The sequence below is a fragment of the Trematomus bernacchii genome, unplaced genomic scaffold, assembly GCF_902827165.1.
Source record: "Trematomus bernacchii unplaced genomic scaffold, fTreBer1.1, whole genome shotgun sequence".
Lineage (NCBI taxonomy): Eukaryota > Metazoa > Chordata > Actinopteri > Perciformes > Nototheniidae > Trematomus > Trematomus bernacchii.
Window position 1 is genome coordinate 1,500,925 of NW_022987728.1, and position 15,474 is coordinate 1,516,398.

General features: G+C 41.2%; 1 protein-coding gene across 1 annotated transcript in view; it reads left to right on the forward strand.

Moving 5' to 3' along the window:
- supt16h (SPT16 homolog, facilitates chromatin remodeling subunit) overlaps nucleotides 1-14,352 on the forward strand; it is a 28,675-nt gene extending 14,323 nt beyond the window's left edge. The window contains exons 17-24 of the mRNA XM_034145558.1: nucleotides 1-86; nucleotides 869-1,107; nucleotides 2,148-2,223; nucleotides 2,707-2,876; nucleotides 5,239-5,368; nucleotides 8,046-8,175; nucleotides 8,307-8,381; nucleotides 13,502-14,352. The exon at nucleotides 1-86 is cut by the window's left edge and continues 33 nt beyond it. Of these exons, the coding sequence (XP_034001449.1) occupies nucleotides 1-86; nucleotides 869-1,107; nucleotides 2,148-2,223; nucleotides 2,707-2,876; nucleotides 5,239-5,368; nucleotides 8,046-8,175; nucleotides 8,307-8,381; nucleotides 13,502-13,611 (1,016 nt within the window). The 3' untranslated portion in view covers nucleotides 13,612-14,352. The remainder of the gene's footprint in view (nucleotides 87-868; nucleotides 1,108-2,147; nucleotides 2,224-2,706; nucleotides 2,877-5,238; nucleotides 5,369-8,045; nucleotides 8,176-8,306; nucleotides 8,382-13,501) is intronic.
- Nucleotides 14,353-15,474: the final 1,122 nt, after the last annotated feature.

Sequence of the window (15,474 nt, forward strand, 5' to 3'; positions counted from 1 at the left end):
TGGATATCCTTTACAACAACATCAAACACGCCCTCTTCCAGCCGTGCGACGGGGAGATGATCATCGTCCTTCACTTCCACCTCAGGGTAGCTTTATTGGTTCAACACTATTGAGGATATATCAATTGGAGCGACTTATTTGACTTTTAGAGCAGCAAATCAACAGAAAATCCATATTTGTTTTGGTTGGAAAATGTGCAGGAAATGCTGTTTTTAACTGAAACAGACACATTTAAAGATCTCTCCTTGCACATTAAGAAACTAGAATGTACATTATTTCACCATTTTCTGATATTTTAGAGATCCAACCAATACTCAAAATATATGAGTTGCAGCCCTAATATGAACTGTATTGCATTTGGTATCAAAACTATCCCAAATTACCGGCAGAAACCACATACTTTGGGATAGTTTTGATACGTATAGCTTTATTGGTTCTACACTGAGGATGTGAATACATCAATTAGAGCTGCAACCAATTATGTTATTATTAGAGCAGCAAATCAACAAAGAATCCCTCTTTTTTTGGTTCCAAAATGAGCAGGAAATGCAGTTTTTAACCAGCATTAAATCCTGTTAAACTGCAACAGACACATTTAAAGATCCACTTTCTTCTGAAACAATGCTCAAAAGAAATGAGTTGCAGCCCTAATATGAACTGTATTGCATTTGGTATCAAAACTATCCGAAAGTCTGTGGTTTCTGCCGGTTTTAAAAGTAAATACAGATAGTTTTTACTTTTAAAACCGGCAGAAACCACAGACTCTGGGATACTTTTTGATACGAATAGCCTCAAGAGAAGCATTCGTCATTCTCAACGTCAGGATTTTCAATGCCTCATTTTGTCCGTCACACGTTTTCCCCTCCAGAACGCCATCATGTTCGGGAAGAGGCGCCACACGGACGTCCAGTTCTACACCGAGGTCGGGGAGATCACCACAGATTTGGGCAAACACCAGCACATGCACGACCGGGACGACCTGTACGCAGAGCAGATGGAGCGAGAGATGAGACACAAGCTCAAGTCGGCCTTCAAGAACTTCATCGAGAAGGTGGAGACGCTGACTAAAGAGGAACTGGAGTTCGAGGTTCCCTTCAGAGACCTCGGGTTAGTAAACGTTCAAGGCTTTTATTGTCATTTGTACATATGGTAGTTATGGCGATGAAAATCTTAGGTCACAGGCTCCTCCTCCAACAGGGCAACACAATAACACAGATAAAATGGTAAATACAAATATAATAGAAATAGTGCAAGAATAGTCTATATACAAGTTGCAAACAGATGGATGTTCTTTCAAAAGTTCAGGTGTTTCTCAATGTCGAGGACGCTTCCTTGGTAGGACATGTCCCTCCGAGTCAGGTCCATCAGAGGCGAGGCAAGAATCCTTCCTGGCATTCTGAGAACGAAGAATGGAACAGGCTAGCAAGTGTGCAGGTGTGCGTAATATGCGAGGTCCCGCCTTACATTTCCCACCAAAGATTTGGGGAAATTGGTCCGTGCGCAAAGCATTGTGGGGATTTTAAGACCGCGGAGGATACACATGTGCAGCCTCGAAATGTCCCGCAACGAAGGACGCCGGCCTCGGTAGGATTCCAAGGATCCTGGACATTGGAACAGTCCTTCGGCGGGATTTGATGATGACGTAGCATCCTTGAAATAGTGGCTCTGGAGGATCCTTCCTTCGACATTGAGAAACACCCCCTGAGTCTGGTCTGATGCGCTTTGGGAGACGTGCATTTTAAAGAAAGAGAAATTGGGACTGATGTGGAGTTTTCCCGTTTGATCTTAGAACGGCAACCTCAATTGGAATTTTTAAAAGTACATTTAATTGTTTTTAATTTGGCTTATCATTTTTAGGAGTATCACCGTTCATGTTTTATTGTTTTTACATATTTTAATTACGTACATGCAGCAACATATAACCTTTTATTAGATAGACACAAGGAGGTAAAAGGTATGATAATACAAATACAATAAAATAATGGTTTCTCTCTGACAACTGAGTCGATGCAACAATATAAAATATGAAACAAAGTGAACATATAGGTACAACAGAAATAATAATGTACGCACCGTGACATCAAGTCAAATTCCTCGTACGAGTCAACCCGATTGATTTCTGATGTTTCTCCTCCTTTGCTCTCCAGGTTCCAGGGCGCCCCCTACAGGTCGACCTGCCTCCTGCAGCCCACCTCCAGCTCCCTGGTCAATACCACTGAATGGGTGAGTCAATAAACAATTAGGTGGTGCAGGAATGAGTCCTCAATCACGGAAATAAGTCGGCATTTTCCCACTTATTTCGTCTCAAATGTTACTTTTTCTTAAACAACACGTACAGTTTCAATGACAAAAAAACAGGTGTGCAGGTTGTCCATTTTTTTTAAACGCGTTCAAGGTGTTGATTCTCTGCTTTCCTGATATCAACGAAATACATCTTACGTTGCAGACTAAAAACCCACCTGTTGCCACTTACAAATAAATAAAATAAGACCTAATTTATGCACTTGGGAAGGTTGGCTTATTTGCAGCAAACTTACAGGGTTTTTACTCGTATCTTCATGTTTGAATGCACTTGTAAGTCGCTTTAGATAAAAGCCTCAGCTAGATGTATAGTCATTCTTTATTATATATACATTTGACCCCAAGACATTTGTCAAATTCTTCTGTCCTTTTTGTTGATTTCCTTTTGTCTTTCTCTGCGTCCAGCCTCCGTTCGTGGTGACCCTGGACGAGGTGGAGTTGATCCACTTTGAGCGCGTTCAGTTCCACCTGAAGAACTTCGACGTGGTCATCGTCTACAAGGACTACAACAAGAAGGTCACCATGATCAACGCCGTGCCCGTCAACTCCCTGGACCCCATCAAGGAGTGGCTCAAGTACGTTTTTTACAATCAGAAAGGCTACACAAACTTAAAGGTCACCTATTATGCAAAACCCCCTTGTCCATGTCTCTTCTACATCAACATGTGTCCCCTCTTCTTCATGTCTCTTCTACATCAGCATGTGTCCCCTCTTCTTCATGTCTCTTCTACATCAGCATGTGTCCCCTCTTCTTCATGTCTCTTCTACATCAACATGTGTCCCCTCTTCTTCATGTCTCTTCTACATCAGCATGTGTCCCCTCTTCTTCATGTCTCTTCTACATCAACATGTGTCCCCTCTTCTTCATGTCTCTTCTACATCAACATGTGTCCCCTCTTCTTCATGTCTCTTCTACATCAACATGTGTCCCCTCTTCTTCATGTCTCTTCTACATCAGCATGTGTCCCCTCTTCTTCATGTCTCTTCTACATCAGCATGTGTCCCCTCTTCTTCATGTCTCTTCTTCATCAACATGTGTCCCCTCTTCTTCATGTCTCTTCTACATCAGCATGTGTCCCCTCTTCTTCATGTCTCTTCTACATCAACATGTGTCCCCTCTTCTTCATGTCTCTTCTACATCAACATGTGTCCCCTCTTCTTCATGTCTCTTCTACATCAACATGTGTCCCCTCTTCTTCATGTCTCTTCTACATCAACATGTGTCCCCTCTTCTTCATGTCTCTTCTACATCACCATGTGTCCCCCTCTTCTTCATGTCTCTTCTTCATCAACATGTGTCCCCTCTTCTTCATGTCTCTTCTACATCAACATGTGTCCCCCTCTTCTTCATGTCTCTTCTACATCAGCATGTGTCCCCTCTTCTTCATGTCTCTTCTACATCAACATGTGTCCCCTCTTCTTCATGTCTCTTCCTCATGTCTCTTCTACATCAGCATGTGTCCCCTCTTCTTCATGTCTCTTCTACATCAGCATGTGTCCCCTCTTCTTCATGTCTCTTCTTCATCAACATGTGTCCCCTCTTCTTCATGTCTCTTCTTCATCAACATGTGTCCCCTCTTCTCCATGTCTCTTCTACATCAACATGTGTCCCCTCTTCTTCATGTCTCTTCTACATCAGCATTTGTCCCCTCTTCTTCATGTCTCTTCTACATCAACATGTGTCCCTTCTTCTTCATGTCTCTTCTACATCAACATGTGTCCCCTCTTCTTCATGTCTCTTCTACATCACCATGTGTCCCCTCTTCTTCATGTCTCTTCTTCATCAACATGTGTCCCCTCTTCTTCATCTTCTACATCAACATGTGTCCCCTCTTCTTCATGTCTCTTCTACATCAGCATGTGTCCCCTCTTCTTCATGTCTCTTCTACATCAACATGTGTCCCCTCTTCTTCATGTCTCTTCTACATCAACATGTGTCCCCTCTTCTTCATGTCTCTTCTACATCAACATGTGTCCCCTCTTCTTCATGTCTCTTCTACATCAGCATGTGTCCCCTCTTCTTCATGTCTCTTCTTCATGTCTCTTCTACATCAACATGTGTCCCCTCTTCTTCATGTCTCTTCCTCATGTCTCTTCTACATCAGCATGTGTCCCCTCTTCTTCATGTCTCTTCTACATCAACATGTGTCCCCTCTTCTTCATGTCTCTTCTACATCAACATGTGTCCCCTCTTCTTCATGTCTCTTCTTCATCAACATGTGTCCCCTCTGTGGAAAGAGACTCTGAAAGTTTCAGGAACAAAGATTCTCTCTCTTTTTGTCCTGATCCATTTCTATAAAAACCTGTCTGAAAATGAGCTGATCGTTATGACATCATAAAGTGGCCAAAATCTGATGTGTTGTCTTGTGTAACCATTAGCCAATCACCAACCAAGGTAACCCCCCCCCCACACCTTATCACCTGAATCTCCTCCTAGAGCACCATTGTGTTCTTTTTAACCAAATCTCTCTCAGAGGGGCGTGGGGAGGGGCTCCTTATTTTCATCTAAAGTAACACACAGAGAATCAGCACTTTTGAAACAGGGCTGAAACAGAGGGGATTATGGGTAATGCTGCAATGATCTGTTTGGTGTTTCAGCCAATCAGAGACATGTTTTGTATAGGAGGCGTGTGGCGCAGTGGATAGTGCGTTGGTGTTCGGATCAGGGTGGTCAGGTTCAAACCCCACTGCAGTCAGCATGTCGTTGTGTCCCTGAGACACTTCACCCCAAATTGCTCCTGTGCTACTGTTGCCCACAGTATTGAGTATGTAAGTCACTTTGGATAAAAGCGACTAACGTGTAACATGTTTTGTATATATCTGAGACCTATAATATATTGATGAAAAACAGTATAATAGGGGACCTTTTTAAATGACAATCAAACATCAACCGTTGTTCGCACACAGGCTAAAAGTCTCTCCTCTGTCTCTCCTCAGCTCCTGTGACATCAAGTACACGGAGGGCGTGCAGTCCCTGAACTGGACCAAGATCATGAAGACCATCGTGGACGACCCCGAGGGCTTCTTCGAGCAGGGAGGCTGGTCTTTCTTGGACCCCGAGGGCGATGTACGTACACATAGAGAACACATTTCCCCTGTGCTGGCATCACTCCACTGGTTACCTGTTTCTTTTATTAACTTACAAAGCTTTCCATCACCTTCTTATCTCAGCGACTGCCTTTCTTTTGATGTTCCAACAAGAACCCTTTAGATCACGGGTGTCAAACTCAATTTCATCTCGGGCCACATTAGAATGATGGTTGCACTCAAAGGGCCGGTGGTAACTTTAAGATTATATAAATATACATAGGTAAATATATAAAATAATGTATTATATTACATCATTGCCTCTGCATTGGATTATTATCCGATAGGGTAATAACTTCATGATTAACTTCGTCTGAAAGCAGAAGTCTAGGGCAAATAATTGCAAGTCTCTTCAGTGTGCACGTCACAAAATGAGATGCATTGTGGGACATGTAGTTTATGGGCAACGTGCTTCTGTAAAGCGGCGCGTAACCTTATAATAAGCCTATTATATTCTTTGCAAGCTCTTATGGGGCCGCATAAAAGGAAGTGGCGGGCCGGATTTGGCCCCCAGGCCTTGAGTTTGACACCCCTGCCTTAGATCCTCCAGTGCCCTGCTTTTAGAAATGTCCCCGTGGATCTTAGAACAGCAAACTCCCTTGAAATGTGTAAAAGCAAATTTAATATCCTATTAAATTGTTTTTATTTTAACATATTTTAATTTCTTGTCAGGGTTTAATTCACGGGAATTTCATTAGGATCGCTTTTGATGTTTTATCTTGTGCTGTATTCATTTTAATATTGTTGTTATGTTTTCTGTGAAGCACTTCGGGCTGCTTTGTGCATGAAATGTGCCATACAAATAAAGATTATTATTATTATTATTATTATATAGCAAAGCACAAACAATCTGCGGAAACAAACGGGGCAAATGTAGGGCCATTTATTGGATTTTCCACGCAGAAAGAAATCCGAATACTTTTATTCGTCCAACAGACCCAAAGACAGCTTAATGTTACAGAAGAAGCATGCATAAAAAAATATATTAAAAAAGAAAAGAAAATTACACAATGTATACATACGCGGGGTGTTAAAAAGTATTAAAAGTTTTCCAAGGTCTTACATGTTGTAGCTTGTTTCTAATAAGTTTGTGGAATACAACCTCTTTGGACAGTCTGCCTGAATGTAATCATTGCGTAGGTGTGTAGTGTGATTCTGTGTAGTTTATTTATGGCATCCCGTTGGATTTGACGTCATCTGAACAGGACATCGCACGCTCACTGCTTGATAGCGCGCAAAGGTCCGTTTACGCCGGTTGTTAAACAACATCGTTATGGGGAAATGCAAGTCTGCGTCCAAATGGTTGGAAGATAAGGAGGAAGGACAATCAATACTGTATATAGTGAATGTGAGGTAAAGGGTGTCGCCAAGGTAACCGGTTAAAACTCCAAGTGGCGATGAGGTCTTCAAATGTATGGAAAGGGTCCAAAGCTCCAAAAATACTTAAAGTTCCAAAAATACTTAAAGTTCCAAAAATACCGTTAGTTCGAAAAATACTTAAAGTTCCAAATATACTTAAAGATCCAACAATACTTAATGTTCCAAAAATACCGTAAATTCCAAAAATACTTAAAGTTCCAAAAATACTTAAAGATCCAAAAATACTTAAAGTTCCAAAAATACTTAAAGTTCCAAAAATACCGTTAATTCGAAAAATACTTAAAGTTCCAAATATACTTAAAGTTCCAAAAATACTTAAAGTTTCAAAAATACCGTAAATTCCAAAAATACTTAAAGTTCCAAAAATACTTAAAGATCCAAAAATACTTAAAGTTCCAAAAATACAGCAAATGGTTGGAAGATAAGGAGGAAGGACAATCAATACTGTATATAGTAAAGTGTGTCGCCAATGTAACCGGTTACAACTCGAAGTGGCGATGAGGTCTTCAAATGTATGGAAAGGGTCTTAAAAGGTCTTACATTTGACTTCAGGATTCCTGCATATACCCTGATAATACACACCTGTAACAGTTCTGTATTTAGACTGTAAGTGTAAATATGCACATTGAATTTGATCTCGTTGCACTGTCATCGCTACTACCTCTGCTTTCACTACTCTTATTTATTTATAGTGTCTATTTTTTACTGCAGTGCGAGTTGCCAAAGAAATTTCGCTTATGCTTTGTATGATGACAATAAATATATATTCAGTGTCTCTCCTATATACAAATAGCGGCGGCGCAAATTATTTTTTTTACATTTAAAAAAAATATAATAAGTGGCGCCCCCTAGCGCTCTTTTTGATTGTTTGTTATGTGTATTTGTATTTGTGTTACTGTATGTTCAAGAAAGGTGTATTTGTGTTACTGTATGTTCAAGAAAGGTGTATTTGTGTTACTGTATGTTCAAGAAAGGTGTATTTGTGTTACTGTATGTTCAAGAAAGGTGTATTTGTGTTACTGTATGTTCAAGAAAGGTGTATTTGGCTAAATCTTGAGACATTGCCACTGTATGCACGAGGCCTCAAGAGCCTTTCTTGTGCTGGAAGACACATATGAACATATTGGCGGGGCGCACTTCGCACTCGCTCACATTTTGCTTTAGCACCGCTGCTATGACTCCATCCTAGGGGAAACACTGATACTCTATTCTAGTTTGTATTTAACAGACCAGTTTTTCCTCGTTCTTGCTTCACCGTTTTATTTCATTTTTTTCAGGGAAGCGGTCGGGAGGAAGACTCCGAGTCGGAAGTAGAGGATGAAACATTCAACCCGTCTGGAGATGAAGAGGAGGAAGAGGAGGAGGCGGACAGTGACGAAGACTACGACTCGGAGACAGAGGAATCCAGTACGACTTTTATTACTTTCTCCTTTTTCCACAACTTGAGAAAACACAAACTGTTTTTTTTAAATTGTTGCTGTTGGAAACCTTTCTCTTTACAGTGGATAGTTTACATATATATTTATTATTTCTTGCAGATTACAGCGAGTCTGTCGGCAGCGAGGAGGAGAGCGGGAAAGACTGGGACGAGCTGGAGGAAGAAGCCAGGAGAGGTCTGTAAAGCTTTTCATGGCAAACATGTTATAGGATGTGTTGCTCAGCCATATTTATTGACACAAGTTCAAAGCGGAGATAATGATGCAAACGTTCGGACAGTAATTCCTTAAAGGTCACCTATTATGCAAAATCCTCTTCTACATCAACATGTGTCCCCTCTTCTTCATGTCTCTTCTACATCAACATGTGTCCCCTCTTCTTCATGTCTCTTCTACATCAACATGTGTCCCCTCTTCTTCATGTCTCTTCTACATCAACATGTGTCCCCTCTTCTTCATGTCTCTTCTACATCAACATGTGTCCCCTCTTCTCCATGTCTCTTCTACATCAGCATGTGTCCCCTCTTCTTCATGTCTCTTCTACATCAACATGTGTCCCCTCTTCTTCATGTCTCTTCTACATCAACATGTGTCCCCTCTTCTTCATGTCTCTTCTACATCAACATGTGTCCCCTCTTCTTCATGTCTCTTCTACATCAACATGTGTCCCCTCTTCTTCATGTCTCTTCTACATCAACATGTGTCCCCTCTTCTCCATGTCTCTTCTACATCAGCATGTGTCCCCTCTTCTCCATGTCTCTTCTACATCAACATGTGTCCCCTCTTCTTCATGTCTCTTCTACATCAACATGTGTCCCCTCTTCTTCATGTCTCTTCTACATCAACATGTGTCCCCTCTTCTTCATGTCTCTTCTACATCAACATGTGTCCCCTCTTCTTCATGTCTCTTCTACATCAGCATGTGTCCCCTCTTCTCCATGTCTCTTCTACATCAACATGTGTCCCCTCTTCTTCATGTCTCTTCTACATCAACATGTGTCCCCTCTTCTTCATGTCTCTTCTACATCAACATGTGTCCCCTCTTCTTCATGTCTCTTCTACATCAACATGTGTCCCCTCTTCTCCATGTCTCTTCTACATCAGCATGTGTCCCCTCTTCTCCATGTCTCTTCTACATCATGTGTCCCCTCTTCTCCATGTCTCTTCTACATCAACATGTGTCCCCTCTTCTTCATGTCTCTTCTACATCAACATGTGTCCCCTCTTCTTCATGTCTCTTCTACATCAACATGTGTCCCCTCTTCTTCATGTCTCTTCTACATCAACATGTGTCCCCTCTTCTTCATGTCTCTTCTACATCAACATGTGTCCCCTCTTCTTCATGTCTCTTCTACATCAACATGTGTCCCCTCTTCTTCATGTCTCTTCTACATCAACATGTGGTCCCCTCTTCTTCATGTCTCTTCTACATCAACATGTGTCCCCTCTTCTTCATGTCTCTTCTACATCAACATGTGTCCCCTCTTCTCCATGTCTCTTCTACATCAGCATGTGTCCCCTCTTCTCCATGTCTCTTCTACATCAACATGTGTCCCCTCTTCTCCATGTCTCTTCTACATCAACATGTGTCCCCTCTTCTTCATGTCTCTTCTACATCAACATGTGTCCCCTCTTCTTCATGTCTCTTCTACATCAACATGTGTCCCCTCTTCTTCATGTCTCTTCTACATCAACATGTGTCCCCTCTTCTCCATGTCTCTTCTACATCAGCATGTGTCCCCTCTTCTCCATGTCTCTTCTACATCAACATGTGTCCCCTCTTCTTCATGTCTCTTCTACATCAACATGTGTCCCCTCTTCTTCATGTCTCTTCTACATCAACATGTGTCCCCTCTTCTTCATGTCTCTTCTACATCAACATGTGTCCCCTCTTCTTCATGTCTCTTCTACATCACCATGTGTCCCCTCTTCTTCATGTCTCTTCTACATCACCATGTGTCCCCTCTTCTTCATGTCTCTTCTACATCAAACATGTGTCCCCTCTTCTTCATGTCTCTTCTACATCAACATGTGTCCCCTCTTCTTCATGTCTCTTCTACATCAACATGTGTCCCCTCTTCTTCATGTCTCTTCTTCATCAACATGTGTCCCCTCTTCTTCATGTCTCTTCTACATCAACATGTGTCCCCTCTTCTTCATGTCTCTTCTACATCAACATGTGTCCCCTCTGTGGAAAGAGACTCTGAAAGTTTCAGGAACAAAGATTCTCTCTCTTTTTGATCCATTTCTATAAAAACCTGTCTGAAAATGAGCTGATCAGATTTTGGCCACTTTATGATGTCATAATGATGTGTTGTCCTGTGTAACCATTAGCCAATCAGCAACCAAGGTAACCCCCCCCCCCCCCACCTTATCACCTGAATCTCCTCCTAGAGCACCATTGTGTTCTTTTTAACCAAATCTCTCTCAGAGGGGCGTGGGGAGGGGCTCCTTATTTTCATCTAAAGTAACAGACAGAGAATCAGCACTTTGGAAACAGGGCTGAAACAGAGGGGATTATGGGTAATGCTGCAATGATCTGTTTGGTGTTTCAGCCAATCAGAGACAGTGTTTCAGCCAATCAGAGACAGGCTCTGTATATATCTGAGACCTGTGATATATTGATGAAAAACAGTATAATAGGGGACCTTTAAAGATGTTTCCAAAAACGTGTTAACAGGGGTGGAAAAAGTTCTTAAAGAGTCCTCTCCTGCTGATGTTCAGGTGTATATCAGTATGTAGTGTCTCTACTTTAAAGAGTCCTCTCCTGCTGATGTTCAGGTGTATATCAGTGTGTAGTGTCTCTACTTTAAAGAGTCCTCTCTTGCTGATGTTCAGGTGTATATCAGTATGTAGTGTCTCTACTTTAAAGAGTCCTCTCCTGCTGATGTTCAGGTGTATATCAGTATGTAGTGTCTCTACTTTAAAGAGTCCTCTCCTGCTGATGTTCAGGTGTATATCAGTATGTAGTGTCTCTACTTTAAAGAGTCCTCTCCTGCTGATGTTCAGGTGTATATCAGTATGTAGTGTCTCTACTTTAAAGAGTCCTCTCCTGCTGATGTTCAGGTGTATATCAGTGTGTAGTGTCTCTACTTTAAAGAGTCCTCTCTTGCTGATGTTCAGGTGTATATCAGTATGTAGTGTCTCTACTTTAAAGAGTCCTCTCCTGCTGATGTTCAGGTGTATATCAGTATGTAGTGTCTCTACTTTAAAGAGTCCTCTCCTGCTGATGTTCAGGTGTATATCAGTATGTAGTGTCTCTACTTTAAAGAGTCCTCTCCTGCTGATGTTCAGGTGTATATCAGTATGTAGTGTCTCTACTTTAAAGAGTCCTCTCCTGCTGATGTTCAGGTGTATATCAGTGTGTAGTGTCTCTACTTTAAAGAGTCCTCTCTTGCTGATGTTCAGGTGTATATCAGTATGTAGTGTCTCTACTTTAAAGAGTCCTCTCCTGCTGATGTTCAGGTGTATATCAGTATGTAGTGTCTCTACTTTAAAGAGTCCTCTCCTGCTGATGTTCAGGTGTATATCAGTATGTAGTGTCTCTACTTTAAAGAGTCCTCTCCTGCTGATGTTCAGGTGTATATCAGTATGTAGTGTCTCTACTTTAAAGAGTCCTCTCCTGCTGATGTTCAGGTGTATATCAGTGTGTAGTGTCTCTACTTTAAAGAGTCCTCTCTTGCTGATGTTCAGGTGTATATCAGTATGTAGTGTCTCTACTTTAAAGAGTCCTCTCCTGCTGATGTTCAGGTGTATATCAGTATGTAGTGTCTCTACTTTAAAGAGTCCTCTCCTGCTGATGTTCAGGTGTATATCAGTATGTAGTGTCTCTACTTTAAAGAGTCCTCTCCTGCTGATGTTCAGGTGTATATCAGTATGTAGTGTCTCTACTTTAAAGAGTCCTCTCCTGCTGATGTTCAGGTGTATATCAGTATGTAGTGTCTCTACTTTAAAGAGTCCTCTCCTGGTGATGTTCAGGTGTATATCAGTATGTAGTGTCTCTACTTTAAAGAGTCCTCTCCTGCTGATGTTCAGGTGTATATCAGTATGTAGTGTCTCTACTTTAAAGAGTCCTCTCCTGCTGATGTTCAGGTGTATATCAGTATGTAGTGTCTCTACTTTAAAGAGTCCTCTCCTGCTGATGTTCAAGTGTATATCAGTATGTAGTGTCTCTACTTTAAAGAGTCCTCTCCTGCTGATGTTCAGGTGTATATCAGTATGTAGTGTCTCTACTTTAAAGAGTCCTCTCCTGCTGATGTTCAGGTGTATATCAGTATGTAGTGCCTCTACTTTAAAGAGTCCTCTCCTGCTGATGTTCAGGTGTATATCAGTATGTAGTGTCTCTACTTTAAAGAGTCCTCTCCTGCTGATGTTCAGGTGTATATCAGTATGTAGTGTCTCTACTTTAAAGAGTCCTCTCCTGCTGATGTTCAGGTGTATATCAGTATGTAGTGCCTCTACTTTAAAGAGTCCTCTCCTGCTGATGTTCAGGTGTATATCAGTATGTAGTGCCTCTACTTTAAAGAGTCCTCTCCTGCTGATGTTCAGGTGTATATCAGTATGTAGTGCCTCTACTTTAAAGAGTCCTCTCCTGCTGATGTTCAGGTGTATATCAGTATGTAGTGTCTCTACTTTAAAGAGTCCTCTCCTGCTGATGTTCAGGTGTATATCAGTATGTAGTGTCTCTACTTTAAAGAGTCCTCTCCTGCTGATGTTCAGGTGTATATCAGTATGTAGTGTCTCTACTTTAAAGAGTCCTCTCCTGCTGATGTTCAGGTGTATATCAGTATGTAGTGCCTCTACTTTAAAGAGTCCTCTCCTGCTGATGTTCAGGTGTATATCAGTATGTAGTGCCTCTACTTTAAAGAGTCCTCTCCTGCTGATGTTCAGGTGTATATCAGTATGTAGTGCCTCTACTTTAAAGAGTCCCTCTCCTGCTGATGTTCAGGTGTATATCAGTATGTAGTGTCTCTACTTTAAAGAGTCCTCTCCTGCTGATGTTCAGGTGTATATCAGTATGTAGTGTCTCTACTTTAAAGAGTCCTCTCCTGCTGATGTTCAGGTGTATATCAGTATGTAGTGTCTCTACATGTCTCCATGCTTTAATGTTCACAAAGCTCTTTATTTGTCTCATCCTGCCTGTGCTGCAGCACCTCTTTTCACCCTCTGTCTGAAACCAGTCTCATACAAAGAAAAGACCTTTGTGTTCTTCTTGTAGCGCAATTTAATGTCCTTTTTTATACATGAAATGTGAATTTTCTTTATTGATAAACGTGTCATATTTTTCTGTTTTATAGCTGACAAAGAGAGCGTCTACGAGGAAGAGGACACCACCACCAACCCCAGGAAGAGAAAGATCCGCCCAGCCCCCCCAAGCCACTCCGCCAAGAAGAAGCGACGGTCCTAAATGTCTCTTACAAACACACACGTACACACACACACACACACACGCAAACTGCCAAACCTAGTTGACCTTTCATTAACCCCAAATGGCTCTTCTGACTCATACACTTACAAACACACACACAATGTGTATATAGACGTAGACGCCCCTTATTTTTCGTGTTGGTCAGTGAAGTGTCATGTTGAAATGGTAGGAAAGAACGAGCGATCACACACACACACTTCATTCATCAACACCCCCCCCCCTCTTAATTCCTTTCCTCCTCCCATCTCCATCCACCCATCAGGTGTCATGTTTGTGTGTCTGTGTGCGTGCATGTGTGTTTAAATGGGTTTTTATTGCGAGCATTGTTTTTTTTCCGTTTTGAAAGAAATGATTTGTTTTTCTTAACTAATGGATAATAAAATGAAAAAAGGCTTGACATCCTCTGCCAAGTGTTTTATATCAAACTCTCCTTGTCTACGTCTCACTTCCCCCTCATGTTTTCTTCAATATTTGTTCAATTGAAGTAATAATATGGAACATTTTTGAAGGGGGGCACATATACATTCTCTGATTTATTCTTCTTTTTAATGGGGATCGTAAACTCATGCACACACACACACACACACACACACCACTTCCCTCACACTTGTTCTGTTTCCCCCTTCCGTCTTTTTTCAGTAGATTTGTTGTCGTACTGTTAATTCTGAAAATCCTGTTTTTTGTTTTTGTAATAAAATTAAAAGGAACTGTAGATTTGAATGCTCTTTTTCTTTGTCTGCACATTTGGAAACGTAATACTAGACTTGTTCAAGGGCTACACACACACACACACACACACACACACAATTTCCATACATCATGTACACTACTCTCAGACACACACACACACACGAGAACACATTTGGTTACAAGTTGTCCTCGGGCATCGGGTGCTTTAACTAGCTCCTTTGGTTGTTTTCGTGATGCTTTGGTTTTGTTCCAAAACTAATTCTTAAACATTTGATTGATTTAAAATTATTGTTTTGTGTGTATGACTCGCATGCATGATATGTTCAAGCACTTACAACTGTTGAATGAAATGAGACTAAGTATTGATTGACCGTCTGTCGTCAACGTAATACTAGACTTGTTCAAGGGCTACACACACACACACACACACACACACACACAAACGTGGGGTGACATTTCTGTGGTTGTTTTTACAGAAAGTAGAAAACATGTCACCCTCGTCAAACTGCGTGGAAAATCTTCCTCGCACTCGGAATATATATTTTTTTAATGCTTTAACTTTTCAACTGTAATCGGTACATTTGAGGATTACGGATCACAAGTAAGTTGATTTGTCCAAAGGCTATTTCAATCATTAACAAATTGTTGTTTTAGAATGACCCAACTCTTTATTGTGAATTTCTTCTGATATTGCTTAGCGATTTTAAAGATTTAATGATTTAATTTCTTTACAAAAAACATTTGAAGATGTTACAATTTTTACTTGGTGAAAGCAGAATGGGCAAACTTAAAACAATTACAGCACGCAATTTAAGAAAGCAATTGTGTTTAAAAAATATATTGGGTGTTTCTCAATGTCGAGGAAGGCTGCTTCAGAGCCACTATTTCAAGCATACTACGTCATCGAGTGCCGCCGAAGGACTGTTCCAATGTCCAGCATACTTGGAATTCTACCGAGGCCGGCGTACTTCGTAGCGAGAAATTTCGAGGCTGTACATGTGTAGACTCAGCGGTCTTAAAATCCCCACAATGCTTTGCGCACGGACCAATTTCCAAATCTTTGGCGGAAATCGTGCTCCATTTAAGGCGAGGCCTCGCATATGACGCACACCTGCACACTTGCTAGCCTGTTCCATTCTTCGTTCTCCGAAT